The following is a 27,999-nucleotide window of genomic DNA, read 5'->3' as shown; positions in this document are numbered from 1 at the left end:
TAATCTGAGGTGTCCCTTGCAGCTTTACCAGACACCACCACCACCATTCGCTGGTCCAAGTCTTTAACTCTGATAAGAGAAAGGTCTTATTCTAACGACATCCTGCACTCTGAAGCATGGCTTCATCACCCGCACCTTTCTATCCAGTTTCCCATTCTAATCAACCTACAAACTCTGCCCTGGCTGTTTCTCCCAACATGCACGAGTCTAATCCCATCCAGGCCTCAGGTCCTTCTCGTTCGGGTATATACTCTAATCTGGACATACAGGAGGTACTGATTCTTTTTCCCCCCATAGAGAACGGTCAACTTCACGGTCTGCAAAGCCACGGTCGACCTGGTGGGTGTGAACTGAACTTGATTTCTGTTGCAATCTAATCCTCTTTTACAAAGCAGAAATGGTAATGGATTTGCGACATATGACCTCAGCGGGTGCACTCCATGCCCCTTCCGCCTCGTCGCGAAGGGTTTCTCAGAGAGTTGGAAGTAGATCGCCTGCCTCGATCCCGAGCAGTCCCACATCTGTGTATGTTGATGCTCATATTCTCTGGTACCATTCGCTCATACACTCTTGTAGCCACTCGTCTTCGAGCGCAATATTTGAGCGTGATATTGAACCCATTATTTCGCCCTCGCCATCTCAGCTTCTCCACACAGCCTCAGCAGCTTCTCATCCTCACAACCCTCATAGAATTCCACGTGTCAAATTAGAAGAGCAATCTGTACCATCCGTTTTGGATTCGGCAGCAGAAATTCTTGCTGGACTACAAGACGAGGGTGATCAGATGCAAGTCGCTGTTGAAGCGCCGACAGTTACTATGCTTACGGATGGAGGTGCTGGCGGCAGGAGTCCGATGAGCTTAAGGAGCCGAAGTCCTTCTCCCGGTTTAGCCTCTGGCCAAGGGGCGGGGAGTCTGTTATTGAGTATTCCCGTTTCCAGCTCGCCTCCCCATCCACACCAAACGACATCAGCCACTTCACCACGTCCTACCATTTCCACTAATGTTGGAAAGCAAGATGCACTACCAGCTAGCCAAACGCCAGGATCGATATCAGCCGCAACACCCACTTCCACGTACTACTCCACTACTTCCTCAGTTGGTTCTGGCTCCGTAGAGAATTCACCAAAGACCACAACTCGTGAAAAGGCGCCTGAGCTCCCTGATTCACCTGACCGAGATATACTGATTTCACCCGTCATCCCAAACGCGCCACCACCGAGTGCGGTTGAAGCTGGCTATGGCTCGTCTTTCTCTCCCTCTTCGTTCACTTTCAATGCTTCAACATCTCCTCCACGTTCTGTAACGACCGCCCCTTCATCTTCCCCGTCTCAGTCCATCCCCTCTTCACCACGTCAGGCTAACCAAACGCTTTCCTCTTCATCTCCGACTTCACACTCTCAAAAAGTTGCCAAACGGCTTTCTTTCATGTCGTACAACGACCTGCTTACATCCACGCCGCTATCTACGGTTCCCTTGTCATCTTTGACGACCTCCGTTGAACCTCCACCCCACATTCCGCCTGTTGCTGGTTATCCTGTTTCTTCGGATCATCCCTCTACTCATGCGGGCAGCAATGCTCCAAGCATCAAGGGATCCCCTGGTGTGGTGACAAGTGTCAAGGAACGAGAGATGTTGGATGATCTCGGGTTGGTTGGAGGGGAATGGGAACGCGAGGGGCTTGGGAGAGGTTTGGAAGAGAGATTGGAGGCTGTCGGGGGGATCGGGTCCGCTGGGGTGATAGGACGTGCTTGATTTGTTTTTCTCTTGTTTTTTTTTGTCCTTTCGGCTCAGGTTTCGATGGTTATTTGTGAATATGAGCAGGTTTAAAGTTATGATCACATATGGTATGTACGTATTATTGTTCTCTTTATATCGTTTTCTTGCTTCCTACGCTTGCAACTTGTATGTGGTTACACCTACCTTTACTTCTAATGTTTTATACCTTGTTGTTCGCCGATCGGGTTTACATAAATATAGTAACAAGAAAAGCTTGAATCGCCACACTCAATCTACTTGGGTATGGTGATGTCCAACTTTACGCATGGGTGAAATGTTTCGAGTCTTCCCGTGTTTCAAATCTATAAAGAATGGGGCTATCTGCAGCCAGCACAGGCCAAATAATGCGGCAGTCAGCGACCAGAGGCGCTATACATATATGGCGTAAAGAGCCGAATGCTTACATCGAGGTCTCAAGGCATCTATTACAGGGAAGTACCTGGCGTCAGTTTAGTAAGTATACAGCAGGTAGAAACTAGAGTCTTTCAGGTCACGATCACGAAAAAGAAAAGTAACATCCGAAAAGTGTCCATAATCACTGTCCTTGAAGGTTAGGTACATTATTAGGCACTGGAGGTCTGGGATTTACTCCTCCTACTTATAGCTTCCGCAGACCCTGCATGAAAGCGAAAGCGAGACCAAACCCAACGAATGCTACTAACGCCATCTACGTAGCGTTCCCAAAGTCAGCTGGGATATCCTGCTGGCGAAATTGACCTCGGAGCACCGTAAACAGGACCATATCGATGATCCAGGCGGCGAGAGCAGTCAACGTAGCCAAGCCTAAATTGTGGTGTATTCGCTAGAGTCATTTATTATTGGGTCGGGAAAGTAGAAGTTCACCTGCAAACATCATCATCGAAACCGTGGCGGAACGATGATAGTTAGCTCCACAGAGGCCGAAAAGAGTAGCAATCCCTCCAAAACCTGCGGCTACACTGATCGTCAGTCTCTGATCCTAAGGTGAATGAAGTAACGTTGTGCTGACCTATGGGATGAAGAATTAGTGCAGTCGATAGGTTTTCGAGGCGAGTGGTGCCGATCAGGAGGACTTGAATGCCGAAACGGTATGAAAACGTGGCTTGGACCTTGCAATGGTAATGGCTCACTTTAATCCCAGCCGTCTCAGGTTGATATCTTGGTATCCGATGTGTGCGGCTGAGTTAGTAAAACCGAAAAGTTAAAACACCAAATCGTACTCTCAAAGTTCCGTCTCCGCCTGCAGGAAGTATATAGACTCCCATGTCGGAGACGAGGCGGACACCTATTACGGTATTGAAGATAGGGATGAATTATGGTTCCTTAACAGGAATTAACGCAGAAGACTCACGAAGACAAGCAGAATAGTCGCCGCGAGGCAGAGGTACAGTCCTGGAATACCACTGAAAGCGGGCATAGTTCAAGGATGAGTGGAATGCAAATTAGGAAGAGAGATGTCTGTTAAGTGTCGTTTGGTACCTCATCGCCTTCCCGCAGCCTTCACCCTTGAAGCTCCGTCGCGCGTTTGTTCCCACTTCAGCTTCCGGTTTATATGAAAGCTGTTGATGTGCTACGGAGCCTAGTCGCGTCCAAAGTCGAACGAAAAGCACGGGAGCCAAGAGGATGTTATTCAAAGTGCGCAGCAACAGTGGTAAAGGCATAGCTCGAACTTTCAATCCTCCGCAGGGAGGTAATGACGTGGTTGTAAAAAACGTTTTCCGATGAGTGAAAGTCAACTGAATGGTCGTTGAATGGTCTTGAAACGAGTAAATTCAAACATCAGGGAGAATGAGAGACTGTCAGAAGAAGAGCCCGAGACCGTGTAAATTTTGAATTCTTGAAAAGTACCGGATCCTAAGGCCTAAACTCCAATCGATCAATAGTTCAATGGTCATCTGTGGTTGTGAATGAGAAGGGATATTACAGGATACAAGGGGACGCTGGTATAGTGATGCGAGAATACAGTAAATCAAAGTAGGACAAGTACGATAGTACAGAGGATATCAAAAGGAAAGTTCCAATACAAATCGATGATCGAGTACAACCAAAGAAGGGGAGCAGGTCATCAATGGACGGAGAAGGTAGATTGGGGAGGTCAAATCAAAGTGCCATCGAGATTCCGACCAGAGCTGGCCAAACGATGAACACTAAACGGAACTTCATCTTCTCAGAGTCTAGCCAATGTCCACTTTTAGTAAAACGAGTTGAAGCGCCGTTACGATGACTCTGGAGCCCAAAGCTTGCAGGCTGGAGGGGAGTGTCCGAAGAAGCTGCAGGAACGGTCGAAGCTGTTGAAACGGATGGCTTGTTTTGAGGTACACCGATGACTGGGCTTGAGGTAACAGCAAGAGGAACAGTAGTTTGATGGAGAATTTCGCTTGAAGCGGAAGATTTCGTACGGGCATCAGAAAGGATGGTGTCGGATTCAGCTGCAACGAAAGCTTGTGGGTGTTTCTGTGGGTTACAAGCGTTTGGGGAACAGCGTATGTTCGTAATGTTGAAAGAGTGGGACCAATAGATTTTATCGTCAGCGTTGATACGAACTTCGCTAAATACGAGAAATTCTTAGCAGAAAGGCGGCGAGGATGCACGGGACATCTTACTACTGTGAGCTTCGGTATTCAATCGTGCATGGATCAGGCAGGCAAACCGTCACACTACCGCTTTTGATATCATCGATTTGCACGCTAGCGGTATAATGCTAGAGAAATTTAGCGAAAAAGTAATGCACCTGAACGACGCCTACTCACACCGGCTTCGGTATAAAGGTCGGCGACCGCGGGTCCAGTCATATGGAATAAATGTGGGGGATGAGCGTCATCTTTCCAACTGAGCGTCTGACATTGGCAAGCAGTCCACTTGCTATCAGCCCAAGGTTCAGTGATGTAGACGCCTGCGAGCGTCATCGGAATGATGAACAATATCATGCCCAAAATGCGAGTGAAGAAGGAACACGCCATAGCAAACTTGAGCCTAAGAGGAAGAGTTGAAACTCACAGTCTAACTGGAGGGATGAAGGTAGTGGAAAAGAGGCTGAGTCGAAATGCAGATGATCAGAATTGCGATCATGTGATGTACGTAATTACTGTCACTTCCGGCGGTCCCATTTCCTCAACTTTCACTCGACATACCGGCGAACTGAAATTGCCACTCATTCTACGTTGTATGGGATCCGAAGAAAACGAAACGTCTCTCGAGATATCCGAGCCAGATACTCAGTTCGTACCGAGGGAGGACGACGACCAACAGCTATTCCGTGTCATTGAGATAACAGATGAGAACTCTAAAGGGTACAAAGTCAAATGGGCAGGAAAGGACCCAAAAACGAAGAGACCTTGGCCACAAAGTTGGGTGCCAAAACATGATTGTACGAATGACTTGGTTCATGAATGGAAGAAGAAGAAGGCGAGGATGAGAGCCTCGGGTGCGCGCCATCCCCATCATAATATTTCTCCTAATCGACTTATTGACTTTCCAGCTTCGAACACGCCGATCTCAGAAATTTCCAAAGCTTTGCATTACAAATCTACAACGCAAAGTCCCTCCACGAAAGCGCAACGTTCCCGTGGAAAGCGAACAACTTTACAAGCAAATCCTGTCTGGGACGATCCCCCCACCGCTGGTCCTTCAGTCAAGAAACGCAAGACAGCAGGCAACCCTCAGCCTTCCCGTGAAAACAAAAGAAGGAAAATCAGAGAGGTCTACGCCTCAGAGGATGGTTCAGCAGCTGAAGTACACCTTTCCGACATTGATGAGAAACCGAACAGGAGATCTCCTGGCCGTGGAAAAGTTAAAGGAGAGGAAAGCGGATCTAAGCAAGGACCTGGTGGTCCTACGCCGGTCAGGGGAAAAGAGAAGGTGACTGGCGGCGGCCAGCCTATCTCCAATTCTCCACCGTCACCTCGTCAACGCCCTGCTACGACTAAATTGACGCATGGTTTGCGCGTATATACCGGTACCTCCGATGTCGACAACTCAGTAGATTCCTCCGATGATACTCCTCCAGTTGCTGAAGTTATGGAGAAGCCATCGCCAACCCGTTCCAATACCCGGACATCACAAGAAGACTGTCATCTACGGCAAGATTTGGGACTCATTCAACCTGTATTGCTGCAGAACGAGTCTGGTCCAATATCGGGTGCCAATGCCATCCATAATTTGAATGCGCAAGTCGCAGTAACTCGCCCTGTTTCTCCGTTGTTATCACCAGGTGCTGTAGCTCGCCTTAAGGAATACGATGACTTTTGCCGCGAAGTCGATGAAGAGGAACAGAGAATGAGGGCCGAAGAAACTGTCAAGGGATCTCCTGCATGTCAACGGTCACCTCAGACCGGGCATGGCGGAGTTTTGCACTCCGGTTTCGAAAAGAATGGCACTCTTCCCCTCCCCACTTCATTCAAGCCATCCTCTCCCGATCAGGAATCACCTCAATCGCGGACAGCGGAGATGCATCTAAAGATTGCGGTTGACGCATCTGAGATTGTTCCCGAAACAGAGACGCAATCATCTACCAATACTCAACGTCCTCCTGAACGAGTGACACTAGTTTCTAAAATGAGACCTCGGTCGTCCCCCAGCAAGGCAAGCATTCTGTCATCACCAAAGCAGTCAGTATCATCATCCAACGAACGAGAAAAGCGTAATGGATCGGCTCAGGATAAATCCCTCAAACCTGTACCTGTTGTCTCTCCTTCCCACTTTGTGCCGTACCTACAAACCGTTCGGCCTGAAAGGGAAGATGTGGAAGATGTGGACGATACCATTGAACAGTTCAGCTCACCTGAGAAGGGCACCACGACCAGGGCACTTTCACCGAGGTCCAGGAAAGAAGCACAAACGCGAAAAGATCGCCAGGATTCTGCGAGGGTACGGGAAGAAGGCCTCGCAATGTCTGAAAAAGCGAGAAAAGCGAGGGTGTGGACCCAGAATGGCGGTGGACCACCAAAGAAGAGAACGCTGAGCCAAGTTGCTAGGTCGGCTCACTCGTGTGCTGAAGGGGATGATGTTGCACTTGACATTGGCATGGACGATCCGATAGACGACCATCTTATTTCGGAGGGACCTGACAATGTCGATTTTCATTATAACGATCGGGTTCGTGAATTCTTTGTTGTTATTCGTTCCAATTTTCACTTTCAATATTACAGCCGGCTATTTTAGATTCACAAAATCCAAGTTTAGAAACAGGCGCGAGCTCCCCGGTCAGTTTGAAGAGGACTAACACCTCTAAGGTTGCGAGTAATTACGAGGGGAAAGTAAGTGCTTAGTTCACCTTTTTGACCTAGATTCATTGTTTTTCCTCTAGCATCCGCTCACGGAGGAGCTGAAAAATGCGCTGAACAAGCTCACAGTTCTAGAAAATGCCCTTGCTAAAGAGCGGTCCGAGAGGTATTTGCAGCGAGAGCTTCCGGAAACTTTACGCGAAAAGAACGAACAGATTTGTCGTTTGGAAACAAACGTCAGGCTCGAAAAGGAGGAGAAACAGGTGCTTCTCGCGAAGATAGAAACACTTGAGGAGACTCTCGCAGTTGCTCGTTTGGCCGCTGTTGTCTCTTCCGATCCAACTCCGGATGTGCTAGTTACCACCGGATTCGCCGAGGAACTCAAGGCTGCTTTGAACAAGGCCCAATCTGACAAAACTAGCCTCGAGAAAGATAGGGATTTTTTCAGAGAGGAGTGGTCCAAGGCGTCCGGGTTTGTCACAGAGGTTCGAAAGGAAAATATAGAACTCGAGCAGCGAGTTCAAATCGCCGAAAGTCAAGCCAAAGAGGGTGTGGCGATGGTCAAGGCCACCTTTCAAGAACGAATCAAGTTTTTGGAAGACAATGCCAAGCAGGCCTATAACCTTGCTAGTTTTATCATGGAGAAGGACAAGCGAACGAATGATGAAATTCGAAGACGAGCAGCCCAGGAACCCGAATTGCGTAAACAGGTTGAATCCCTGGAAGGGGAGTTGGAGAGCAGGGATTTACAGATCGAAGCCCTCGAGGCCAGTCTTCAGTCAACTACTGCTGAGAAAGAAAAGCACTTGGGAACCTGGAAAGCCGAAGTGGTTCGCTTAACAAAAGACCTCAACATGTTGAAAACAGAGAGGGACCGCGCAGGACAGAATCATGATGATCCTGAGAAGCAAGTCTTTCGATGCATGCTGATGGACAACAAGGGACAGGGACTGTGCCACTATTATTCTGACACACGTGAAGTTCGTATCCATTGACGACCCGAGTCATTACTTATCCTTTTTTGATAGGGAATCGAAGATCATATCTATTATGGGCACCTTGGCTCAAGCTAAGTTATGTGTGTTGCGTTTTCCTCGCTCTGTATCTAACATGATATCAATAAGTATGTTGTATTGTATTATTTGCCCATTAAAAGCTAGTGGTACCGTTAAATTGGCCTCTTGAAGGGTCGATTGGCATTCAGAAGACGTGTTGGTATTTCCGAGCGCGAATTCGCTCTCCCCTCCCATTAAACACAACCCATAGTGATTGCAGAATGCACGGGTATGATTCCGAAAACACGATAGCATAGAGATCTGACTAATATTCTGCGTCTTCATCGTCTAGTATTCCGTCTCCCTCCTCGTCCTCCTGTATTTCTTCATCTTCAAGTTTTTTCGACAACGCCCGTAGATATTCATAGCCTACAAAGTTCATGACACTGACAACAGTAAGCATCGCTACGTGAAATTGCGATTCGTAAACTTACTAAATAGTTCCATCTGCGCAGCCTACCACGACCTCCTCATGACTTAATTGCATTGACATTGGGTTCTTTTCGGGTGTAGCTAAACCCTGAAATTTGGGAGGTAAACGACCAATCAGGCCTTTCACCCCCGTCTCACTGCTAGCATGATCGGCAAGTGCTGCCCATGCACCTGTTACAGTAGTCACATTCGTGTCGATGTCAACGGAAGGAGTAAGCATTTCCTCTAAATCCTCGTCTTTTGGGTCTGCGTCCGAGTCTCGGAGGGGTTTGAGCTTCTCTTCATGGATGGACATCAGAATCTAAAAAACACAGGTTATCCATTAAGCGACGCGTGATCGAGTTATGTAAGACGAATCCTACTCTTCTGTCCGCACCCGCTCTGGAACTGAACCTCGTTGCGGTTACAACTCTCTTTTTCTGTGGGTCGACCGCACCGATAGCAACATCAGGTGTCTCCACTATCGCTATCAGCTTAGGTGGCGCAGTCAAGATTGCTGCACGACCAAAATGGATTGGAAACAACGGTGAGGGTGCAGCGATGGATGAACTTGTTAATGTAGGTGATAATGTCGAACTCGGGCTAATGGGCGTGGTGGGTGTTTTGGCGCGACTGACGCGACCTTTACTGGCCACACTAGGGCTAGAGCCACTTCCACTATTTGCCCCGGGAGAAGCAAATAAAGAGGAACGTCTGGAAGGTGCACTTGGAATTGAAGAGGTTGATTTGGCGAGAGAAGAGGAAGTACGAGGACGGATGGGTGGACGAGTTGAAGTGATCGGCGTGTTTGCGCCAGAGTTAGACTTGGTTCCATTGCTAGCTTGTTCAGAGGATGTTTCCTCTTGCCATTGCAGATGAAGGATGACAGATTTAGTGGCACACTGTGAGAGAACATGTCAACGGCGTGTCATCCCATAGGCCAAGCAGTTACCGTCATTTGAGTTCCTTTGGCGGCAAACCATCTGCGAAGGACGTTGATAAGGATAAGGTCGGTATCGAAATTTACTATACGTACTGAAGCATATTGTTCGGGGCTGTGCCAACATTGAGTAATCTGGAATTCAGAATTGGGTCGCTACCTCCGAGTTCCGACAATTTAAACTGAGAAATCATTTCGCGACGCTCTAAAAAGATGGTGCATGTTCTGAGGAAGTGGAATACATGAAACCATTGAAACTTACCGATACTAAACACTCTGACCACTCCATCAATCGTAACACTGACCACTCGTTCGCCTTCTTCCCTCGTAGCACCTGCAATTATCTGCACACCAATGTTGATCGTGGTTTGCTGACCGAACCGGACTATCTTCTGTCCGGCGCGCCAATCCCAGCATACCAGCGCTTTATCCGCACCCGCAGAGACCAAGTTCTTTGAGCTGAGAGCGACGGCCCTGATGCCGTTCAGATGACCTGATAGCTGCTGGAGGAGAGTATACGTGAGGGAAGAGTAAAGGTGTACTCGACTAAGAAAGCGTTCAGATGCAGCTTACGTCGGACACTCAGACCAGTAAAACTCACCCAACATCGTGAAAACCGACAACAAACACTTCTTTGAAGAACGATGAGCGCTAGATTCCATATCAGGATCCCGTAAACACTCACCTTCATCAATCAACCAATCCAAACAACTGACTACTTTACCGACCTTTAAAACCTTCTTGCACTCCGCCATACCATTCTTACCCAGTCCAACACCAACTTCTTGTCTTTCAGGTAATTCCCAGAATCGGATACTCTCGTCGTAACTTCCACTAACGAGTCGTCTCCCTCTCAACATCAGAACAGTGACAAAATTGGTATGACCATTGAGGAAGGCAATCCTTTGCGGTAACGCATGCGCCAAATTGGATTGGAGGTGATGCAAGGATTTGTATAACGGGAACCAGCCCTGGGGCGTTGGCGGTGGCTGCAGTGGTACTGGGTCGGTAGAGGTGAGGCAGATAGAGTAATATCGCCACAGAGAAGGATGATGAACGACTTCGTACCAAGTCTTACTGACCTGAAATGCAAGGGTAAGAGGGCCAATGGAATATAGGATAAAGTACGTACTCTAGCTAACTTGACGACCTCACTTACGGTGAACTCTTTGAGGACCCGTAAAGCTAAATTGGTTGCAAGGTTTCCGAGGATGTCATAAGTGGATTTGAGATATTTCTGGAGTAGCAAAATTTGGAGAGGAATATCGCCTGGATGGGAAGCTAGCCGTTGGGGAGTTTGGGAGTATTGTCAGACAAGATGATGCTGAAACGGGAAATGTACAAACCATCTACAATGATCGAAATGCTGATGCGGAGCGTTGAGATACCAAATGAGCAGGGAGGGTAAGGTACTTACAGCCGACCTCTCGCCTCTCTTCCCATTCTCTTCACAACCCTCCTTACGGCTTTCTCATCGAAACCCCACTTTCCGTTGGGTCCCTTTTGCCCATTCAATGCTTTCAGGAGTTCATCGGTACCGTCCACCTCCCCTCCAACCTCGTCTAAATCCTGACGCAAGCCACCCCAATAACCCCTGTTGGTAGCACTGCAATTCGAGCACAACACATCAATCTCCAGAGTATTCTGTGGTTGTTGCCCGCGTGATTGCAGTTGTTGACGAAGCATGTGTATCTCGGCTTGTAGCGCATGAAGTTGAGCGGCGGACGATAACTGAGCACGTTCGAGAAGCCTCTTGTACGACGTGATCTTCTGGGAGTGAAGGGTCGATATTTGAGTCAAAAGGGGAAGCAGCTGCAGGAACTTCAGTCTCAATCTGTTCGGGAACTAGGGACAATCGGTACTCACATCTTCATCTGCTTCACCCAGCTCGCCCGCATCCTCTGTAATCATATCCAATGAGATATCGTCATCTCCACCCCATACAGAGGGAATCCCAGAAGGCGCAGACACAGAAAAAAAGTGGTTCTCCGGGCTGCTCACTCCCACATCTATCTCTCCTGAGTTATTATTGCCGCCGTTCAATTTTCCGAAGATCGCAGGAGATTCAGAGAGAAGCTTTGGCTTCTCTGCTTCGCGAACATGTGGAGAAACTATACTAGTTGTTCGACGAGATTTAGGTGTCGTTTGTTTAGACGGAGGTGTCGACTGGGACTTGGCGGTCGGCAGAGTGAATTCAGATAAGGAACGTGCGGGTGGTGTACCCTTCGTCGGAGAAGTGATAACGTGTGCACTCAGGGAACGCTGTGGAGAGGATTTAGGTGTGAGGTTGGTGCTGTCAGGCAAACCTAGTCCAACCCCTGGATTATGTTGGCTGACGCTGATTGACGGAGACTGGATCGATTCGGAGGGCACCCGTGGGCTAAGTTTGACAGCAGAGGATAAAACACGTGTTCGAGGGGGAGTGGAGAGCATCGAGGTGATTCTGGGTCGAGTGGGAGTTGTCGTCGAGGTTGAATGTTCATTGTCGTGAGGTGGCGCCTTGCTGGCATACAACGGCGTAGGTCGCACCACAGACCGTCTACTTGCAACCGAAGGGGTCGCCTTTGGCCTGGTCAGACTACCATTACTGATGCTCATGCCCAACGGAGATGGGGACAACGGAGACAACGGCGTTGTTTTCGAGCTTGTTACCGGGGTGGAAAGACGACGATTGCCTGGCGTGGAAATCTTGGACGATATCGATGGAATAGAGCTCATAGTCATCCTCTTCGAGTCCTTCCCCGTGGTCTTGGGACCGCCCACGGTCGACATGATAGTAGAGTGGGGCTCGCACTGCACGTTTGTAGTTGCTCAGGGTCGGGGTGTAGCTTGAGCTTGAGCTTGAGATGGCTATGGGAATACTTGAATAACGAGAATGGATGACATTCATTCAAGCACTCACTATGAAAATATTCCCAAGAACGCGTCCAAACGCGTATGTACAGCTATGGCCCGATGAGCTATGTATGGTTGTCGATGCCGACAGTAGAGTGACAACGCGTGTGAATTGAGTGCGTTCGCTTACAAGTACCTCACTATCAGTGTATAAACCGTGACTTGGAATATTGTACTGCTACATGAGCTCGCCTTATAATAAGTACTTGCACGTTAGATATCATTGTACATGACTTTTGAGTAAGGGATGGTCCTTGTACGGCATATCATCCGAGTCGTCGGCTTGTTCCGGAGCATACCGGACCTCGGCAGGCCTCTTTGTTTTATTACTTTAATACTTACCTCCTCTTCATCGCGTTCAATGTTGCAGCTTCACAGAACAGCCCAACGGGTGAGTCCTTTACTTCATTCATCTAAAAATTTCTCAACTTGGGTGTCTCTCCAGAGTGTTTCTCGTCTCCGTCAATCCAGATTCCCTACTTCCGTTTCAAGCTCGAGGGCATCTCAGTTTCCTACATTCTCTCAGTTTCAACGTGGTTATGCATCCACTTCAAATGAGCCCTACGACGTGGTAGTTATAGGGGGGGGACCCGGTGGATACGTGGCAGCCATTAAGGCAGCACAACTCGGTCTCCGAACCGCTTGCGTCGAAAAGCGGGGATCGCTCGGAGGGACTTGCTTGAATGTGGGATGCATCCCATCAAAGGCCATGTTGAACAACTCCCACCTATACCACCAAGCTCAACATGACTTCAAGAGGAGAGGGATTGATGGTACGTGACCTATTGCTCCGAACGAAGATGTGCTTTATATCCAATTCAATGTTACGATTCCACTGTCTGGGCTTGAGTTTTTCATTCTGTTTATGATGCTACTTCTTTGTTCATATTCGTCACGACAAAAGACCCGAACGAGCAGCTAACCTCCGATGTTTCTTGCAGTTTCCGAAGTCTCCCTCAATCTCCCGACTATGCTTTCCGCCAAGGACGCATCAGTCACCGGCCTCACCAAAGGGGTCGAATTCCTCTTCAAACAAAACGGGGTCACATATGTCAAGGGCACTGCTTCCTTCCAATCACCTACCGAGATCTCTGTTGTCCTCAACGAGGATAACTCAACGACTACACTTACTGCTAAAAACACCATCATTGCCACTGGTTCTGAGGTCACACCTTTCCCAGGTGGTGCTGTCCCAGCTATTGATGAAAAGGTTGTAGTTTCTTCCACCGGTGCTCTCTCTTTGGAGAGAGTTCCGGAAAAAATGGTTGTTATCGGCGGAGGCGTTATTGGATTGGAGTTGGGATCGGTATGGAGTCGATTGGGGGCAGAGGTTACGGTTGTAGAGTTCCTCGGAAGTATCGGTGGCGCGGGTATCGACGAGGAGGTAGCGAAGCAATTCCAGAGGTTATTGCAGAAGCAGGGCTTGAAGTTCAAGTTGAACACCAAAGTAGTCGCTGGTCAGAGAGTGCAGAGCGCTAATGGGGATGGTGTTGTGGTCAAGGTCGAAGCCGCTAAGGGTGGCAAAGAGGAAGAGGTCAGTCACAGCTGCTTTGGCATTTTCGTTGAAATTGCGCCTGATTATATATCTAGATTGACGCCGATGTTGTTCTCGTTGCTATCGGCCGACGACCATACACTGAAGGCCTCAATCTAGAAGCTATTGGCGTCGAGGTCGACCCCAAGGGCCGCATCATCATTGACGATCAATTCAACACCAGCGTTAAAGGCATCAAGTGCATCGGAGATGTTACCTTCGGCCCCATGTTGGCGCACAAAGCGGAAGAAGAGGGTATGCACAACTTGTCCTGTTATGCTGGCAAGAGACTTATTCGTTCACATCCAACAGGTATCGCCGCTATTGAATATATCAAGACTGGCCACGGTCACGTCAACTACAACGCTATCCCTTCGGTCGTTTACACACATCCAGAGGTCTCATGGGTAGGGAAGACTGAACAAGAACTCAAGAAGGACGGTGTCCAGTACAATGTATGTGTTGAATTACCTTTTGTTGTCGCCTTCTTACGAACTTGATCGCACTCGTGTAGGTTGGCAAATTCAGCTTCACAGCCAACTCTCGTGCCAAAACCAATCTTGACACGGATGGCTTTGTGAAAATCCTTGCCGAGAAGGAGACTGATCGTATTCTCGGTGTCCATATCATCGGTCCCAACGCTGGCGAGATGATTGCTGAAGGAGTATTGGCTATGGAGTACGGTGCTAGCGCCGAAGATGTGGCGAGGACAACTCATGCTCATGTACGTTTCGACGTTTCGTGCTCTTGATCTGTTGTCAATTTTTTTTTCTTTACACAGCCCACGTTAAGCGAAGCCTTCAAAGAGGCATGTATGGCCGCCTTCTCCAAGCCCATACACCAGTAGACGTTGGAGGTGTTACTGAACATTTGAAGTCTTTTATCGTACCATATGTTACTTAACTTAGATTCACACTTATGTGTCCCCCGTTCGAAGAGCTCACAGCGTTGTTTTCGATACTACCGACTGCTAACGTGGTAGCGTATGGGCAGGGTTCGTCACCGACTTTAGCTTCACCCTACCTAGAAGAATCATCCGGTGAGTTTGATGATCTGAAAAAAATCTTTTATACGCACAAGGGGGGCGCTACCATGGGGTGCCTCATGACCTTCCCGCCAAACCAATGATATCGCATCGATCAGTGCACGCAGTGCAGTACAAATACGTCGGTGCCACACATCAAACTATCTTCATCCATCCGCTCCAAACGACCATAATGGCTCCCAATCCTCAGTGCGCTGCTTTAAATAATGCGAAAACCAAGAAAGGTGAGCGCTCACTGCCTCCACACAAGAGGATCTTCAAATGATCTCTTCTCTCGCCGTTTAGGACTATCGTACGCCCAGATCGCGGAGAGCATTGGACAGACCGAGCAACATGTAACAGATGGTGAGGCAACGTTCGATTTACGCATTCACCATGTCCACCGATCGTTCCACCTCCCGCCTTTACAGTTTGCACTGGCAAAGTCAAGCCGACCCAGGAAGAATTCAATGCCCTTGCTAAGGTTCTGGGTATCACGGATCAGGTGGTGTATCCCCCTGGTTATAGACCATTTGACGTTCGATTGACTCTTCCTTTCTGTAGGCCCCCAACGATAGTGCTCACAAGACTGTCTAAGACTACGCTCTGTATCAATAAATTCCGACTGTTGTACTCAAAGATGTGTAAATACTCCAATTCTGTGATGTCCCCTCTACAAGTGTTGCGACGAAACGGTCGAGACATTCACCACCTCGCTACAAGCACGAAATCATCGCGAATTGGAAACAATATCGATATCACGGACCTCGCGACCTGACTCATATATCCCTTGCAATTACAAGCAGACCACAAACCCTACATTGCATATCCTTGATGCATAGATCCAGAGGTTCCACTTTGACAGGCGCAGTACCATAACGCCCAATGGTATTGCTTCTCGGGATGACTACTGATTCTTTCGGGCCGATGTAAACCCCTTTAGGTCGAGCCAGTCCATATTTAGCTACGTCACAGACCGTTCGCCGATACAATGCCGGATGACAGACAACAATCGAGATTCACACACAATGCGGCCCTGGCCAGTTTTTTCCTTGTTTTCCTCAGTGTCCCTGTTACTCTTATTCTATTAGACCTTGCACCAGACCCTAGAACCTTGCTGGCCGTCTGGGACTCTAAATGCAGGAGCGAATTGCACTTAATATCAGAGGTCCATTCCTTGGTTCTGATCGAATCGTAGTGTACAGTTCATTGTCGTATTGACGACTAAACAATGGCACTTGGTATTGCGGCAGTTCTTCGTGGTAGATATTCCCACTGGTGAGTACAGTTCGAACTTCGTGCACAAACTGATCTAATTCAATTCCTGGAGTAGCGCAACAGACCCACTTCGGTGTCAATTATGGCGGAAGTTCTAACGTATCCTGGGAGTTCCTCTACTTTGCAAATTGCTCTATGTACTACTGATGCGAAAAGTGGGGCCTAGGGAATCGGAAAAAGTTGCTGTGGATGACGCCTCGCTTCCCTGTGAAGCGGTGTTACTTTTGATCTCAATGATGATTCGGGAGGGTTTCACTTTTGTTCTTTTTGTTTCACTCCAAAATTGCCCCTTTGAATCTGACCGAGGGTCATCAAGTGAAGCGTGTATTCCTATGTAAAGCGGTATGCTTTTTTTATCGAATGAATCGGACGCTAATGCTGACAGCCATTGCAAACCCATTCAACCTGGACAGCCTTGGTGAGATCTAGGTGCAACACATAGGATGCTCTCGGGAAGGAGAGGAAAGTGCCATCCCTTCAAAGATGAATCATTCGGTTATTCTCGTTGTTAAGACCTGTTGAAACACTCACATGGAATGACATATGTTCATGAATACAGGTAGAAAAACCTCTTGATTCTAAATAATGGCCTCGCTTTCCCATCTCTCATGTCTAGATACCCGACGATACCCTGGCATACTGGAAGTGCAAGGGTTGGCGGTCAGGAAGGAGCGACTCAGAGCCCGAAGGAGTATCGGCAACGGTCGTTGAACGCCACATGTTAAAAAATGTTAAATTCTTCGTGTTTATTTATCGAAGGCTCCGTTTCTCATTCAGGTGATCGGATACCCGAACCATCTTGGCAAGTTCGTTTTTTTTTCTTTGTTGTGGTATAAATTTTCCCAAGTTGATGTCAAAGGATAGGTATATAAACCCCGGGGGGTCTTTGCCTCCCGGCCTACCCGTGCACCCTGAAATGGCCAAAAGTATTATCGAACGAACTACTTGTGCCCAAGTCACCCACCTTCTCCACACAGTGTTTCTTTTCACGAAGAACGACTACCCTCTTGTGTTCGCACCAAATGTCCGGAGTCCCTTCTAATGTTATCCAGAACACGCGTACTCATCCTGCTATACATAGATCTTGACCGGAATGGTGCTTGCCGGCCCCACAGATCTGAGGTCGTTTGTAGCAGCATGCGTCTGGCTAAACCTTCATCTATTGGCGTTTAATGTGCGCCTAAGTTCTGCATGCTCATGAACATCCTCAAACTGACAAATTCACTAGATTCAAAACCAGGTTGGTTATATGATGTCTTCACGTGTTACAGCAAAGTCAAAACAGAATCCGTTTTCAGCTGGTCGGGGTGGAGGAAGACCGCCTATGCAAACCTTATAGACCGTTTCCTTCAGGGAGAATAACTGTACAACAAGGACGATTACTTTATCTCGCTGTCGTCGCCGCCTCAATCGCTTGGAGTTTCTGCCATGACCTGGTCCTCCTCAGTGTCATTTACTCCTGCGGGACAACGCTGTATAACGAATTGGGACTGGCAGCAAATCCCTTCTTAAAAACTCCGATGGGCGGGATTGCCTATATTTGCTACAGTTGGGGTGCGACCTTCATAATTGGTACGTCTGTTACAATCCATTATCTTCGTAGGTATAGCTGACGGTTGATGCCAAGGCCACCATCAGCCATTGAGTGCTAATTCTCTCTACGCAATTATGATGAGCGGATTGATATTCTCCCTTACTGTGAGACCTGGCATCACGTTCCGGAGTCTGTAAAAAAACTGACTCTTTCCAAAGGGACACATGCAGGACTTCAGGGACCGTTCTGGCGATGCTCTTATGGGCCGTAGAACCATCCCTATCATTCTTCCTCAGGGCGTAGCCCGTTGGTCTCTACTATTCATTATTGCCACGTTCACGTACGGGTTAATCGTATTATGGTCTCCGCCCTTTTTTGTTACTATCGTGTTCACGGCCCTCTTTCTCGTTACTGTCGTGACCCTGGTGGCGACCCATTCAGAAGAGGCTGATCGCGTAAACTTCCACTGGTATGAGGTGAGTTCGATGCGATCCATTGCTCTCTTATTGTTATTCTAATCGAAATCTTGACAGCTGTGGTTGATTTGTGCTCACCTCTTGCCCCTTTTTAGACGCATAGCGGACGGAGAGGTTGAACTTCCAGGAACATTTCTATTCAGCCATTTAAATCTAGCGTGAATTTCACGTCCTGAAACACCTGAGTTTGGTCCTTTCAATATCGGGTACCTTACAGATATAGATAATCATAATAGACTCGCGCCACCGGATCCTTCTGGTTCATTCGCCGAATATTTGCCTTTTCTCGACTCCAGCCGCAATCATTGAGCTTCCGACCCTGCCAGGGACCTGAGGTACAGAGTACACCAGCCCATGATAACTACAGGGATTTGATTAATTCCGTGAACACGCGAACTCTGCGTTTCACGCTCGGCAGAGTCGGAATGTTCAGCGATATTAAAACTCCGCTGATAGTCGCTATACAGGCGAATAAACTTAAGTTCAAGTATCTTGCATCCTCAAATACACTGTACTTAGTCTCCTACCAACTCGAATACTATATAAATTGTGTACCACTCCATCAACTCCTCTGAAACAGGCTCTGGAGGCTGGACAAGGTTCGAGACTCCTATGTGACGAGGGAAAGATGGATTTCACACGTCCTATCAATAACGGCGGATTTACTTCGGAACAGAGTCGGAGTTTCAATCTCAATCATGATATGCCATGTACAACCGCCCATTACCCGAGGGCGCTTGCTTAGCCGACCGGCGCACCAGAGTCCGCATGTTCACGGAATTAATCAAATCCCTGTAATGACACGGACTTCCCGTACGCACGCACAGTAAAACACCTGAAGAAAGTCGAAACACTTCCAGCGCAGGATCATGGTCATAGGCTAGTATAGTAGCGGTCCCCATAGGCATGATGCTGCAATCTTTCAGCGAGAGTAAGTGCTCGCTAAACACTGTTCACATTGGTCGCCTTTAAGGGCTCGCTTCCGAGGACACTTAGAAGGGAGCAGGTGGTACTCAGGCAGGGCTGTATGCGCCGGGGGATAGGATCATATAGATAGGTAACGAAGTGCAGGGACATTCGTTCTCGAGCGAATTGGGAGAGGACCACGTTCTACAGTACATCCGTCACCTCCACCACCACGGGCTTGCATCTCCCCAAGGCCGTCGTCCGAAGTCGAATTCTGAGGGCCCTACACAAAGCTGCAAATTCAGGTATGACTTTATCAAAAGTCAAAACTGAGTCGGAATGCAATTTTGAGCATGGGGTACTTCATTATGGCATTGCAAATTGAAGACGGCACGGTCACTGATTGAAGGCTTGGAGCACTGAAGCTCATATTACTGAAACGGTGCGGTCTTCCTGTTCAAGAAAACCTAGTGACATTCAGAAGTCGGAGGCTCAGCGCCAGCGGCAACCGTTGGACTTGGTGTATTTTGGACTCGACCGTCGAAGTCTGTTCTAGCTCGCCACTGATGAACTTTAATTGAGGTCCGCTCGGCGCTTTCCCTTTCGGCCGCTTGAGTGCCGATGCGCCAAAGCTGGAGAAAGTACAACCGCTTAGAATAATCACAGATAATTCGTAACCGCCAAAATAAGGGCTCTCACAGGGCGTCTCCGAGAATCTTTAGCGAAAGACGAGCGAAAGTGAGAAAGACGCGGTACATGGGATTGTTCGGAGAAGTCCGATAGCTCAGAAACGAACAAATACTGTAAGGGTCCACAAATGTGGTTCAAACAGGAATACCTATCATGACTTTACGTCTTCCGGTACCGGTAGGGCATGATAGCACTAGTAGCACGACTCGTTGTCGACCGGCTTCGCTGCAATATGTTTTGGCATGCATGGATGACAAGCTGCCACCTTCCTCGTCCAACCGCATGGCGGGTTTCGACATATTACTGTTTGACAACATTTCTTTGCAGAGTTTGTGGCCCTCGGTGGCCACCAACGTGCACATGCTTTTTGAAAGGGAACTTCTATAGCATCTCAAGAACTTCGAATATCAGCTTTAAATTCCAACTGTCGCTGGACATGTCAAGAAGAGCATACCACAAAATTAATCCGATAACCGTATGTTCACTTTCAACTTGAACACTCACGTCACACATACTTCCTATTGGAATGGGGTGAAACAGTGAACTTGGCGGGCGACAGGACTCACGTTCCGAATCGAACCGGCCTTTTTGCGATTCATGATCATGCACCGGGACGATGTCCGTTCGCCCTTTCTTTTGCAGATACATGAATAGCACACGCACACGTCTGGCACACATTTACAGTATGTACGTCGTACCGTGAGGACCAGTTTTCGGTCAGTCATGTGCTCGCGACTTTTTTTGGAATTCAGCCTTGCTTCACCCCATCGCGACTAGCCTTAAGGTGGTCGTTCTCCGCAGGATTGGCCTCAAGGCTTTCAGATGTCTTCGTAAAGAAACACGTGTGTCTTTTGCTGAATGACCCTTCTTGCTGTCGCCCCTCTTCAGAGTTGGCCATGGTCCTCACAGTTCACGCGTCTTCCACCTGTGATGTCTGTCTCGAACCTTACGATTGGGATGACAATGTTCGAAAACCTCATTTTATCAATTGCGGCCATGTATTCTGTGGGACGTGCGTTCGCTATTCTACCGTAGTGACTTGTACCTTTGCTGACTTTTCGAAAGGTGTTTGGAACATGTCCAACCGAAAAAATGCCCCCTTTGTCGAGAGTTATTCACCGCAAGCGATATCCAGAGACTCAATGTTGATCCTCATCCCGGTCATATTTACCCTCAGCGCAGCGACGTGCAAATAAATGGGCCTCAATCTTTTGACGACCCCGACGAAATTGTCAATGATTTAATGAAGAAATTAGTTATTTCGTACGATTCAGTAGACGATGAATTACTCTCCTCGACGGATACTTGGCTTCAGGGAAGAGAATTTCTTGAGGTGAGCTGTCGCTTATATTGCCACGTTCCGGGACTGAAAATGAGGTTTTGGTAGAATTGCCCTGTTCGTAAAGCACGAGCCATGATTCAAAACTATCAAGACTTGAAACAGAGAAAAACTCAAGATAAAGAAACAATTAGAAACCTTCGGTCTGCTGTCCAAGATTCGAGGAGAAAAGCAGAGGAATGCGCTGCCCGCTTGGAAGAAGAGGTCCGTCGCAAAGATGACCTTCGACGGTCAGTCACGTCACGTCCACGCCCTAGTGTCCCAATTCAACTTATCGTCATAACAGTCTTATTGACGAAAATCAGAAGGAAATCGAAAGGCTACGAGAGAAGATCAAGATACAGGGTTCCTTGTTGGATCTGAAGGGCAAGAAGAAGCAATCCAACCCACTTCCAGCTCCTCCTCGACTTGTTGGCGCGTCCACGTTATTGGCCCACCAACTGCTCCTGGACCGTGCAGCCACCCCTGCTTCAGTTGGCGTCGATACCTCTTACCCTGTCCGCGATATTCACGCGCCCACACCCCGATACCCAGATTCACACGCCTGTCCTCCTGGCATTGTTCATAGCTTCGGTCTCTTGACTTTCAATAATCCTGCGTATGGCGGTGCTACTGCAAGTGTTGAAAAATACCAGGGACACAATCAACCACAAGTCTGTGTACCGGACTTGGGTCCAGGCCAGGTGGTAGATGATGCCACTTACTGGACCTGCCCGACAACAACACATCTGCTGCCAGAGCCTAGGAGTCCAGGAGATGGTCGGTACAGAGGGCCGATCGTAGAGCACACGAAAAAGGGGAGAAGTAAACGCCATAGAGTATGAACGGGATCAGTGGCGCGGGTCGACCATCGCTATACCCTTTTTTCAGTAATTTCTATTCGAGCTTCGTGTAATCCTGCTCGCTATTCATATTCAGCAAGCACTCGATTTGTTAGTTTCTACTCATACATTATATATTATATTGATATGATATTGAGGCACTTGGTACTTGGCGATTTGATTATGTAACCTGATTCTCTTTCTTTCCCCAGTCATGAACTTCACCTCTCGTTCCTACCTCTCCATATAAGCCAGAGAAGGGGAACTCATGTGCGGCTTATACGTGATAAAACCAACACTTTGTGGTGGGCGAGGCGTTTTCGCCACTCATCCAATCTCCAAAGGGACACTCCTTCATACCAGTCATGGACCCTACGCCTCAGTCATATATCGCGAGTATCGCAAGGAAGTTTGCGCCCAGTGTTTTGCATATGCGTTTGACAGCAAGCGGAGTACCTGGAGCGTGAAAGTTGAAAGACTAGCTGGGTTTTGGTTCTGTGGTGAAGACTGTAGATCTGTTTGGGTGAGAAGACATGTATGGGCCGGTGTCAATCTGGCGGGACAGATGCAAGCTTCAGTCAATAAACTAGACAAAACTCTCAAAAAGACCAAAGGAGCGCGAACGACGTCTTCTCCCAATCCATCGATCAATCTGGGTTCCTGCAATATGACCCAAGAGTCTCTTGATCTTGCGTGGCGAGCCGCAGAACGACACACACTTCTCGAACAATTAAGCGACCTGGAGCTCGATATGGTCCGCTTTCTCACTACGGCAATGATCAATCGTTACGTCGAGGATGTATATCAACCGTCGCCGCAAGACTACCACGCTCTCTCCGGAAATTGGACCGGTTTAATGAAACTGCAGAATAATGAACTTGATTACGTTCGTTCGAAGCCTCATATCCTTGCCTCTCATTTGCGAGTCTATGCTTTCATGCGAAGTGCTGTCATTCCGATCCTTAGGCCTTATGTCGAAACCACGGACATGATTCGTCAACTCCTTGGCCGCGACCAAGGGAATTCATTCGGGCTGTATGAAGTACTCGATGACAACGAAATGTTTGGATACGCAATTTATATTTCAGGGTCATATTTCAACCACAGTGAGGCTTTTCTCTACATTTCTAGTTTGATCATGGAACGTGAAAGATTATCTCTCACAGGCTGTTCACCGAATGTTCGAAAAGAGCGCGCTGGTCGCGAGATGCGATTCTTCACCACACGGGACGTCCAACCCGGCGAAGAACTCTGTACGAATTATATCGATATTAATGATGGTGTGAAAGACCGACGAGACAATCTTTCAAAGGACTGGTACTTTGACTGCGCGTGCCAAAGATGCGAATGGGAGCTAGAGAGTCTGGCAATGTAACATGATTTCAGAGAATGAACTGGTTGTTTGAACAGGATGTTGAATTTCAACTCCATGCTCATATTCGATTCGTTTACAAAATTACATTTGATGATTGTATACTCATTGACATCGTTGAACTTGATTATGAAATGCATGCTGATGGCGAGGGCTTATCGCCCACTTCCGCTGCAGACCCATGTAAGTAGGAGATAGGGTGGGAATCATCTCCGTGTGTGCCCCAGCCACAGGGAGGGAAAGGTCATATCGAACCCCATGCAATCCTCATGTATGTTTGCGACATGATGAGCAAACATTTAACCTACCGTTACTCATGGAAAGAGGATATTCAGGGCGCAGAAGAACAATCGAAAGCGTTGAACACGCAGCAAAGGCGTGTTCGGCGAATACGACCTGGTTTGCACGACAACACGTGTTCCCGAGACGGTGTAGGAGACCATGAAAGAGACTGGACTGATTACGAGAACCTGTAATTGTATCAGTCTCACTTTTTTGGTCTTACATTGTTTGGGAAGACGACGGTACAAGTAAAACGTGGTAGAGGTCCCTTCCTGTGAATACCGCCAAACGCGAACGAACCAAGTGTTTATGTAGATCGGGTGAATTTGAACCAGTGCAGCATTGTCCGGAGTTCTCTCAACCTGGTATCCTTACAAGTGGAATCAAACAAAGCATCCCGAGTCTGGAGTAGCGAGAATATGCGTTTCATTCACACCAGCCGCAACATGAGCTCGATTCCTAGTCAATTCCAGGTGTTCAAGTGTCATATGATAGATGACGCCCAGTTTGAGCAGTCTTTTGTTACAACATGAGCAACAGATGATAAGCAGTGCGTCTTTTGAAGTGGCACCGTGAACGCGAATCTCTCTGCATTGCTGAACGGAATTACTTGGAGAAGGAACGAATAATCTTGGCGGAAATGTGGAGGAAAAAAATGGAACCAATGAAGCAAACGGAAAGAACGATGACAATAAATGGATCTCTAGTGACTTTATCAGAGCAAATTAAGCCAGAAGGGAATCGTTACTCACACTCGGAGGCCCGGTGAATCATCGGTGTAAAGTTTGAGCATCGTATTCGATGACCCTCCGGCACCCGCTGCCCGTGTTGAATTTGGTTTGGTTACCTGCGAGCCTGTAGCACGTCGTCTACAAAGCGAGTAGCATGAGTATCAAGAATCCAGGTTTTCCGAGTCGTGTTGACGCACCGAACTTGCGCACCAGGTGGTTTAGCTACGCCGCTCGATGAATTGGGCCGAGGGCTACCTCGAGGTGAGTCCGAGTCAGACTAGGAGTTGCGTCAGTAGATTGGACAACTAATGTGAGGAAGAAAAGATACCATTATGGCGAGAAAAGAGGGAGGAAATAAGTGTGGTTGGCAGATTAGAGGGGATTATAAGCCACGTGATACAACGCCACGTATTTTTCACACGACGCGTAAAGTACCACAGTCACGGTGCTGCCGATTATCTGTTTTCCGAACGCTACCTGTCTCATTTTCTGAGGACTACATACGTTGATTCGCATCCCAATTCCAAACTGCTGAAAGGCCACTGACTGATTGATTCTTCATTTCCCATTCATCCCCATCAGACGTTCCAAAGAAGAGTGCCATCGCCTACAATACTGGCGTCTCTGCTTCTTACAATGGCAAGCGAATTCTCTCGTGGGTTTGTCATATCTCTGATTACTTCTAGGTGACATACATAGAGACACTCTCGCTGTATCTGGGCGTCTCAGGCTCCGACCTCGGAGGCTGCACCCAGCCTTGGGCCCGGGTTTTTGGCGAATGGCGTTCGTGGTCTTCGAGCACGAAGTTGCAGGGTCGCGCCATTCGACGAGGAGGAGGCGCAGAGTTGCTGGTGCCACGAGGAGCTCAGTACATCTCGGAGGAAGAAGTCTTCGGTATGTTTTAATCTGGTTGTGCTTTGGATTAAATGTCACAAATCACTATCTTTCGCCATCTTAGCGTTGGAGAGCTCTATAGTCTTTTTGTGCAGACATCTGTCACGAACAACATAGATCGGCTGACATGGTTCGTTTCTTTTTGCCTCGTGCCCACATCCGTCTTCTTGGGAAGAACAAACAACCTTTTTCCGGATCCCTCATCCCTTATTTAGAAGACACGTGCAGACGGCCTGTACCTCATATATGCACTCCTTTCATCTTCAGGTGGTTTGCACTTCTGCCGGTAATCCCTACCGCAGACATCTTTCCATCCTGATTAATGCTCTGCCTTTCCACAGGCGCAGCTTGCGACGTTTGCCTTGACCCCTTTGGTGGCGAGCTCAAGGCCCCCTCAGTAATCGAATGCGGTCACGTTTTTTGCGTCGAGTACGTCGTGCGTCCGTTACCGGTAGCTTCGCTCACCATTCGCACTGTCATTTCATAGCTGCCTCGAGCACATTACCCGCGCTTGTTGTCCCCTTTGTCGTACGCCTTACGATCCCCGCCGTTCGATAAAGATTCACATAGATATTGACCCCTCAACACAGCGAGTCAATGAATCCCGACCTTTCTTTGATCGAATCGCAAAGGCTGCAAATGAGGGTTCCGATGAGGTCACAGTAAAGAACCTCATAGATGATTGTTTAGCATTTCTCAAGGAGAAACCCCGTACACAGGAGGTGCGATTTCGTTCTCCTTTTGTCAACCTTCGCTGATTTCCCGGAAGTTCGAGGATCTTAGGGTCACAGTCCGGATGATCAACTACCTTCATACGACGAAGACGAACCTCAGGCAACAGAAGCGTAAAGCTCGAGAAGATGCCTCGAGAATGCAGGAAGAAATTGCGAGGATGCAGGGGGAGTTCCAGCACCAACAAGAAGCCATGTTAGCTGAGATTGAAACGCTCAAGGGCGTCGAACTCGGTCTCTTGAGAGAAGTAGCCGCTGTTAGGGCCGATTACATCAGTGTTCGAAAGTAAGTTTTTGTTTTTGTTATTCATTACGACGTGGACGACTAACGTTCTGAAAACACACAGAGTCGTGAGTAATGATGTTATCGGTGTGTGCTTTAGAATAACTTTAATTGTTACAGAACGATTCTTTGCAGGAACAGTTGAAGCTCCATACGGCGGCCCGAAACGACGTTTCCAAGCCAGTCGGTCTTTCTGGCGTCGCTTCGAACGATTCACCTGCTACCGAGGATATTAAGCTCAAAGGATTCGGCCTCATGGACGACGGATATTTTCTATCTCCATTGCCCGATTTTGAGCCAGGAAAACTTTTCTTATCTCCAAATATGGAATCTGAACCTTTGTCGTCGGAAGGTAACCTGGCCATCGTCCCGTTATCAGAGCCTCCCATGCTCGCTGCTAAACGTCCACCTCTACCTACCCCACCGTCCTCTACGCGCAGTCCAAGTTTGCTTTCGATGACAGCCCCTGAGAATACGCGACCCGCCTACCACCAAGTCCCAATTCCGCCGACGTCAAATTCTTCTCCTTCTCCGATTCGCCATGCTTCAGATCCTATCACAGCACCAGCTCCTTCACAGCCTGGCGACATGTCAGCACTCGATGTCCAAGAGCAAGTCCTCTATCGCCCTACTGGAACCGATCACTTACGTTCGCGTTTCATTGCAATCATGCACGACTGCTCGCCGACTATTTCTTCATCCATGCCTAACTTGACCGACGAACACTTCCTCAAAAGCCCGCCAACACTCAAGGAGAAACCCATCCTACCTCATTCCTCTGTGACACCTCCCACTTCTAAACCCTCCACTTCTCGCTCACTTGATTCCTCATCCTTCGGGCAATCATCTTCCCCTCACCTTATTCCTCTCCCGCCAGTGAAGCCTATAGCTACCGTCACCCCTAGTAGCTCTTACTCCCAAGCAAGTCTTGCTGCTGCTGCAATGGAAGATGCCAGAAGGCAAAAGAAAGTTAAAGAAGGCGAACGTCGGAGGAAAGATAGCGAGATTTCAAGGGAGGGTCAGGATACTTGTAAAGCTCACGCCGGATCGCCTCCTCAACGAGAAAAGGCTTTGGAATCCAAACCTGGTAACGACAATAACGACGTGGACCGCTACATTGAAAACTCCCACCGTCCTTCTCGCAAGCAGTCTTTGTCAGGTCCCCAGTCCTTTGGACCGTCTCTATTCCCCAGCCATCAACAATCGTCGTCAGCCTCCACCCCTTCTCCATTCGGTTCGCATGGTCAACAGGACCCTCCTCACAGCAAGACATATGAGGGATGGTCTAGTAGCACAAGACCCACATCCTCATCGAAGTTGAACCCTTCAACTTCACAACATTTGAAGAGTTCGGCTACTATCGGCTCCACTGCTCCTCGAGAACCCCCCACCACTTACAAACCATCTCCCTATACACCGTCTTCATTGGGGACTAGCAAGGGTAAAATGGCAGCTAGTGCGATGCTATCCAACCAGACGAGCCTAAGCGTCGCGTAAGTCATTTTACCCATTGCAGCACATCGACAGACCACTCCTTAATTAGGAGCATGAACATAGAAGTTAAGACATTTCTTTTTACGCTTTGTTCCCATGCGTGGGCGTGCACATTCCTACACATAAATCTATTCCGTCCATCCCATTTCATCCATTTCCATTCTTTAACCCTGTACTATGTGTTGTCCTGTCGCTCAATTTTGTATATTATTACCGCATGGTTTCTGGATCCTTGTACTTGTATAACTGCATAACTATTTACACTCGAAATCTAATGTCCTTTGGTGACGGGAACTCAAAAATTCCTCATTCTTCTGTTCATGTGAGCATC

General features: G+C 48.1%; 11 protein-coding genes across 12 annotated transcripts; 8 read left to right on the top strand and 3 right to left on the bottom strand.

Moving 5' to 3' along the window:
• Positions 1-18: 18 nt before the first annotated feature.
• On the top strand, positions 19-2,035 carry E1B28_006032 (uncharacterized protein). Its single transcript, XM_043150639.1, has 4 exons — positions 19-243; positions 298-339; positions 396-525; positions 577-2,035. The coding sequence occupies exons 1-4, from the start codon at positions 117-119 to the stop codon at positions 1,751-1,753; spliced, it is 1,476 nt and encodes a 491-aa protein (XP_043011729.1). The 5' UTR covers positions 19-116; the 3' UTR covers positions 1,754-2,035.
• A 1,609-nt stretch (positions 2,036-3,644) lies between these two features.
• On the bottom strand, positions 3,645-4,775 carry E1B28_006031 (uncharacterized protein). Its single transcript, XM_043150638.1, has 3 exons — positions 4,507-4,775; positions 4,360-4,457; positions 3,645-4,304 (listed from the first exon to the last, which is right to left on the bottom strand). The coding sequence occupies exons 1-3, from the start codon at positions 4,714-4,716 to the stop codon at positions 3,857-3,859; spliced, it is 756 nt and encodes a 251-aa protein (XP_043011728.1). The 5' UTR covers positions 4,717-4,775; the 3' UTR covers positions 3,645-3,856.
• E1B28_006030 (uncharacterized protein) lies at positions 4,682-7,973 on the top strand (the record flags this gene model as incomplete). The annotated part of the gene is made up of 3 exons (XM_043150637.1): positions 4,682-6,850; positions 6,904-7,011; positions 7,062-7,973. 3 exons carry the CDS (start codon positions 4,682-4,684, stop codon positions 7,971-7,973), a joined length of 3,189 nt encoding a protein of 1,062 aa, XP_043011727.1.
• A 34-nt stretch (positions 7,974-8,007) lies between these two features.
• E1B28_006029 (uncharacterized protein) lies at positions 8,008-12,376 on the bottom strand. Its single transcript, XM_043160743.1, has 13 exons — positions 12,287-12,376; positions 11,251-12,234; positions 10,802-11,196; positions 10,731-10,750; positions 10,517-10,665; positions 10,070-10,466; positions 9,986-10,016; positions 9,647-9,930; positions 9,481-9,589; positions 9,397-9,427; positions 8,828-9,346; positions 8,468-8,766; positions 8,008-8,419 (listed from the first exon to the last, which is right to left on the bottom strand). The coding sequence occupies exons 2-13, from the start codon at positions 12,154-12,156 to the stop codon at positions 8,299-8,301; spliced, it is 3,261 nt and encodes a 1,086-aa protein (XP_043011726.1). The 5' UTR covers positions 12,157-12,234; positions 12,287-12,376; the 3' UTR covers positions 8,008-8,298.
• A 264-nt stretch (positions 12,377-12,640) lies between these two features.
• LPD1 (dihydrolipoamide dehydrogenase precursor) lies at positions 12,641-14,660 on the top strand (the record flags this gene model as incomplete). Its single annotated transcript, XM_043150636.1, has 7 exons — positions 12,641-12,670; positions 12,725-13,052; positions 13,221-13,813; positions 13,870-14,068; positions 14,126-14,268; positions 14,328-14,537; positions 14,595-14,660. 7 exons carry the CDS (start codon positions 12,641-12,643, stop codon positions 14,658-14,660), a joined length of 1,569 nt encoding a protein of 522 aa, XP_043011725.1.
• A 277-nt stretch (positions 14,661-14,937) lies between these two features.
• E1B28_006027 (uncharacterized protein) lies at positions 14,938-15,434 on the top strand (the record flags this gene model as incomplete). Its single annotated transcript, XM_043150635.1, has 4 exons — positions 14,938-15,082; positions 15,144-15,203; positions 15,269-15,342; positions 15,402-15,434. 4 exons carry the CDS (start codon positions 14,938-14,940, stop codon positions 15,432-15,434), a joined length of 312 nt encoding a protein of 103 aa, XP_043011724.1.
• A 1,597-nt stretch (positions 15,435-17,031) lies between these two features.
• E1B28_006026 (uncharacterized protein) lies at positions 17,032-18,287 on the top strand (the record flags this gene model as incomplete). The annotated part of the gene is made up of 7 exons (XM_043150634.1): positions 17,032-17,139; positions 17,197-17,289; positions 17,344-17,355; positions 17,414-17,687; positions 17,743-17,813; positions 17,868-18,125; positions 18,183-18,287. The coding sequence occupies 7 exons, from the start codon at positions 17,032-17,034 to the stop codon at positions 18,285-18,287; spliced, it is 921 nt and encodes a 306-aa protein (XP_043011723.1).
• Positions 18,288-20,617: 2,330 nt separating this feature from the next.
• Positions 20,618-21,884, top strand: E1B28_006025 (uncharacterized protein; the record flags this gene model as incomplete). The annotated part of the gene is made up of 4 exons (XM_043150633.1): positions 20,618-20,733; positions 20,787-21,054; positions 21,109-21,290; positions 21,347-21,884. 4 exons carry the CDS (start codon positions 20,618-20,620, stop codon positions 21,882-21,884), a joined length of 1,104 nt encoding a protein of 367 aa, XP_043011722.1.
• Positions 21,885-22,149: 265 nt separating this feature from the next.
• On the top strand, positions 22,150-23,256 carry E1B28_006024 (uncharacterized protein; the record flags this gene model as incomplete). The annotated part of the gene is made up of 2 exons (XM_043150632.1): positions 22,150-22,987; positions 23,048-23,256. 2 exons carry the CDS (start codon positions 22,150-22,152, stop codon positions 23,254-23,256), a joined length of 1,047 nt encoding a protein of 348 aa, XP_043011721.1.
• Positions 23,257-23,946: 690 nt separating this feature from the next.
• Positions 23,947-24,652, bottom strand: E1B28_006023 (uncharacterized protein). The gene is made up of 4 exons (XM_043150631.1): positions 24,595-24,652; positions 24,464-24,543; positions 24,288-24,404; positions 23,947-24,238 (listed from the first exon to the last, which is right to left on the bottom strand). The coding sequence occupies exons 1-4, from the start codon at positions 24,595-24,597 to the stop codon at positions 24,142-24,144; spliced, it is 297 nt and encodes a 98-aa protein (XP_043011720.1). The 5' UTR covers positions 24,598-24,652; the 3' UTR covers positions 23,947-24,141.
• Positions 24,653-24,705: 53 nt separating this feature from the next.
• Positions 24,706-27,983, top strand: E1B28_006022 (uncharacterized protein). 2 transcript variants are annotated; one of them, XM_043150630.1, is made up of 8 exons: positions 24,706-24,905; positions 24,966-25,160; positions 25,225-25,446; positions 25,502-25,589; positions 25,648-25,882; positions 25,930-26,177; positions 26,239-26,242; positions 26,295-27,983. In XM_043150630.1, exons 3-8 carry the CDS (start codon positions 25,407-25,409, stop codon positions 27,669-27,671), a joined length of 1,992 nt encoding a protein of 663 aa, XP_043011719.1. In that variant the 5' UTR covers positions 24,706-24,905; positions 24,966-25,160; positions 25,225-25,406; the 3' UTR covers positions 27,672-27,983. The 2 variants fall into 2 exon arrangements, with proteins under 2 accessions (XP_043011719.1, XP_043011718.1); XM_043150629.1 differs by having other exon boundaries at positions 24,966-25,589.
• Positions 27,984-27,999: the final 16 nt, after the last annotated feature.

The sequence above is a fragment of the Marasmius oreades genome, chromosome 3 (genome assembly GCF_018924745.1).
Source record: "Marasmius oreades isolate 03SP1 chromosome 3, whole genome shotgun sequence".
NCBI lineage: Eukaryota > Fungi > Basidiomycota > Agaricomycetes > Agaricales > Marasmiaceae > Marasmius > Marasmius oreades.
This window is presented reverse-complemented; position numbering and strand designations above follow the sequence as displayed.